Below are 4,428 nucleotides of genomic sequence, written 5' to 3'. Positions count from 1 at the left end.
CTGTCTGTCTGTCTCTCTGTCTGTCTGTCTGTCTCTCTCTCTCTGTCTGTCTGTCTTCCTGTCTGTCTGTCTCTCTCTCTGTCTCTCTGTCTGTCTTCCTGTCTGTCTGTCTCTCTGTCTGTCTGTCTTCCTGTCTGTCTGTCTCTCTCTCTGTCTCTCTGTCTGTCTCTCTCTCTGTCTGTCTGTCTCTCTGTCTGTCTGTCTGTCTGTCTGTCTGTCTTCTTGTCTCTCTGCCTGTCTGTCTTCCTGTCTGTCTGTCTCTCTGTCTCTCTCTCTGTCTGTCTGTCTGTCTGTCTCTCTGCCTGTCTGTCTTCCTGTCTGTCTGTCTCTCTGTCTCTCTCTCTGTCTGTCTGTCTCTCTGTCTCTCTGTCTGTCTGTCTTCCTGTCTGTCTGTCTGTCTGTCTGTCTGTCTCTCTGTCTGTCTGTCTTCCTGTCTTCCTGTCTGTCTGTCTGTCTGTCTGTCTGTCTCTCTCTCTCACTCTCTCACTCTCTGTCTTCCTGTCTTCTTGTCTGTCTGTCTGTCTTCCTGTCTGTCTCTCTGTCTGTTTTTAAGGTTTTAATGGTCTCGCCCCGGAGGATTTGTCTGACATTTTAACTTTACGGGAGCACATGTTCCCTATGAACTATGTTCACTCTTTCTACTGCATGACATGTGTTTAACTCTTGGTTTCCCTTTGGATACTTGCTGGTTGCTATAAAGTGCTATATAAATATATATATATTATATAATATATATATATTATATAAACATATATATTGTATAAATACATCTTGATTGATTGTAATTCGGATCCCGGAGCATCGAGTCCAAAGCGGCTTTACTCCCTGCCTCCTTCCAGTAAACTCTGAATCACAGGAAGACCCCCCCACTAGACCCCCCCATCTGGTGCGCTCCAGTCCGAACTGGAAACCGTGTTTGTGTCAGAGAGATGCCGTTTCTCCGGTAGACCCCCCCCCCCCCCCTTTCCCTCCTCTCCTCCTCCTCTCCTCATTGGCTGAGACAGATGCCTCTAACTGCTGATTGGCCCAGAAGTGTCTCGGCTTGGGTTTTGATGGAAGGAGCAGCAGCAGCAGCGTCACATAAATGAAAAAGACTCAGAGCGCACGCACTCCGAGACCCCAGGAACAGCTGATAGAGAGAGAGAGAGAGAGAGAGAGAGAGAGAGAGAGAGAGAGAGAGAGAGAGAGAGAGAGAGACCATAGGAATAGACTCCAACTTACCACATCAGGAGTTTTCCATCCCAGGACTTCCCAGGAGCCATGCTTGCTGCGTGTCTGGAGTTCCTGGGCTTGGCGCTGTGCGTCACGGGCTCGCTGCTCGCGATGGTCGCGTGCGGGCTGCCCATGTGGAAGGTGACCGCCTTCATCGAGTCCAACATCGTGGTGGCGCAGACCATCTGGGACGGCCTGTGGATGACGTGCGTGGTGCAGAGCACCGGGCAGATGCAGTGCAAGGTGCACGACTCGGTGCTGGCGCTGGCGCAGGACCTGCAGACGGCCCGCGCGCTCACCGTCATCTCCGCCGTGCTGGGGGTCGTGGCGCTCGCGGTGACGGTCGCCGGGGCGCAGTGCACCACCTGCATCCGGGACGAGGCGGTGAAGGCGAAGGTGGTGAACGCCGGGGGCATCGTGTACATCGTGAGCGCGCTCTTCATGCTGGTCCCGCTCTGCTGGATGGCCAACAACATCATAGTGGACTTCTACAGTCCGCAGGTCCCGCCCTCCAAGAAGCGCGAGATCGGCGCGGCGATCTACATCGGCTGGGCCGCCACGGCGCTGCTGCTGCTCGGGGGGACCCTGCTCTGCTGCTCCTTCTCCCAGGGGGTCCGGGGCGCCCACCCGAGGTACGCCCCCACCAAGACGGTCTCAGCCAACGGGGATCTGAGCCTTAAGAAGCATTACGTATGAGGAGGGTTTGGTTGTTTTGGTTGTTTTGGTTGTTTTGGGTTGTTTTGGGTTGTTTTGGGTTGTTTTGGTTGTTTTGGTTGTTTTGGGTTGTTTTGGGTTGTTTTGGTTGTTTTGGTTGTTTTGGGTTGTTTTGGGTTGTTTTGGTTGTTTTGGTTGTTTTGGGTTGTTTTGGGTTGTTTTGGGTTGTTTTGGTTGTTTTGGGTTGTTTTGGTTGTTTTTGGTTGTTTTGGGTTGTTTTGGTTGTTTTGGGTTGTTTGGGTTGTTTTGGTTGTTTTGGGTTGTTTGGGTTGTTTTGGTTGTTTTGGTTGGTTGTTTTGGTTGTTTTGGGTTGTTTTGGGTTGTTTTTGTTGTTTTGGGTTGTTTTGGTTGTTTTGGTTGTTTTGGGTTGTTTTGGTTGCATCGGAGCTGAAGGAAACAACTTCTGCTGCTGGGCAAGTTTGGATTCTAACAAATTTAACGTAACATTTACAGTAACTGTGGCAACAATTGGCAAGTTCCTGTGAATGCTTTGTGCAGTAAAGGTACCGTATACTTCCATTTACAGTATTTTATGTATTCATTGTAAAATACACAACATTTAACCCTTGTGTTGTCTTCCTGTCGACCACTAACTTCAAACGTGTCCCCCAACGTGTTTGACTCATTGTCAATAAACCCAATTTTGATGACATCATACCTATTCTTTAGTTAATAAATAGCAGTGAAGACCAGAGGACGTTGAGTGGACATCAGACCACTTCCTGTCAAAGTTACGTCAGAATCCACTGCTGCAAAAACCTAAAAAAAGCTTTTTCAAAAGCTTTAAAATATAATAAAACACCCCGAAATTCAATGAAAGTCATCATATATTGTACATGTATCATATATATATATCTGTGATTTCAACTGTAATGCTTAAGACTACTGTGATGGCGACAAGGTTATAATGTGACTTTACAGCATTCTACTGTAAATCCTCTACAGTCGTGTTACTGGGAAATCTGAAGTAATACCTGGAGATTTCAGGTATTATTTGCAGTGTTGATCGATGCGGGGGTGAAAGATGAAGAAGTTAGAGCTGCAACGGTTATTTTCATTGTGGATTAATGTGTTATTTTCTCGATTAACGCACCGGTTGTCGGGTCTAACGGGGTCCCGGTTTGGCAAAGGCTCGTGTTGCGGGTCCAAAAGCCGAAGAAATTAACAGCCAAATGATGTAAATTTAGAGAAAACCGGGAAATTCATATCCGAGAGGCTGAAAAATCAGGATCAGGGTTCCCTAAAAGCCGAGATGACGTCATTAAATGTCAGATATCCGTCCCGAAACTAGAACATGTTCACATTTAACCAGCTCTGTTTCTACTTTCTAAAGACTAATTAATCATCTAATTAATCACCGACAGATTTGACTATTGATTAACGAGTTGAGAACTAATCGATGGATGTTTGCAGCTCGGTTCGTTGGCCCGACTGTTTCTCACTTTTCACGTAAAAAACAATTAGAAAACGACTCAATTAACGAGATTAAGAACTCGGAGGACTTCCTGTCTGGAGACACACATCTCCGTCTCCGTATTTAACCCTTGTGTTGTCTTCCCATCATCCTTTGCTTTTTACGATGTTTTTAGCTGTTTTTTTCTACGCTTTTTTAAATTCATAGCCTGATTTTTTTTTTTTCTTTACATTACATTACATTACACATCATATTTTACATTATACAAAAACAAGTGCTTTGGGTTTTTTTAAGTGCTTTTTGGCTCTTTTTGTCATTTTCGTGAGGTTTTGGTCACTTTTTTTTTTTTTAAATGCCATAACAACCTAAAGAACATTGTATGGCATCCATGTTGTTTTTAGACAATTTGGTTAAAAGAAAGCCGAGTTCCTGATGTTAAAAATAAGAAAAACGGGTCAGACTGGACCTGAAGGCAACACGAGGGTTAAACAATGAGTCGCTTTTCATTTGCAGAGCAGCGACAAATACTTTGGATTTCTTTCACAAAAATGGCCAATTATTAAAATAGTCGGCGTTTTTATTGTAAGACTTGACACTTAACGGATTAATCTCTGCAGCTCTACACCGTCGTACTCATGAATATGATAGATAGATGATAGATGAACATATAATATCTTCTTAGTTTCTGCTCCTGATGGTTTTAATCTGGGATTCAAGAAAAACTGAAGAAGTCTGGAAGGAAACATTCAGTGGTTAGGTCTGTTTCTGTGTGTGTGTGTGTGGCCGGCCTCTGATTGGCTGCAGATCTTCACTGTGTGTGTGTGTGTGTGTGTGTGTGTGTCTCTGTGTGTGTGGCTGGCCTCTGATTGGCTGCAGATCTTCACTGTGTGTGTGTGTGTGTGTGTGTGTGTGTCTCTCTGTGTGTGGCTGGCCTCTGATTGGCTGCAGATCTTCACTGTGTGTATGTGTCCGTCTCTCTGTCTGCGTGTCTCTGTGTGTGTGTGTGTGTGTGTGTGTGTGTGTGTGTCTCTGTGTGTGTGTGTGTGTCTGTTTATCTCTGTGTGTGTGTGTGTGTGTGTGTGTCTGGC

At 45.7% G+C, this 4,428-nt stretch overlaps 1 protein-coding gene and 1 long non-coding RNA gene across 2 annotated transcripts in view; both read left to right on the top strand.

The window, feature by feature from the left end:
* LOC117958999 overlaps positions 1-4,428 on the top strand; it is a 10,193-nt gene that overhangs the window by 4,746 nt on the left and 1,019 nt on the right. The window lies entirely within an intron of this gene.
* On the top strand, positions 1,076-3,201 carry cldn5b (claudin 5b). The gene is made up of 2 exons (XM_034895805.1): positions 1,076-1,955; positions 2,298-3,201. Exon 1 carries the CDS (start codon positions 1,261-1,263, stop codon positions 1,906-1,908), a length of 648 nt encoding a protein of 215 aa, XP_034751696.1. The 5' UTR covers positions 1,076-1,260; the 3' UTR covers positions 1,909-1,955; positions 2,298-3,201.

The sequence above is a fragment of the Etheostoma cragini genome, chromosome 16 (genome assembly GCF_013103735.1).
Source record: "Etheostoma cragini isolate CJK2018 chromosome 16, CSU_Ecrag_1.0, whole genome shotgun sequence".
Taxonomy (NCBI): Eukaryota; Metazoa; Chordata; class Actinopteri; order Perciformes; family Percidae; genus Etheostoma; species Etheostoma cragini.
Note: the sequence above shows the minus strand (reverse complement) of the source record. Positions and strands in the feature narration are given on the sequence as shown.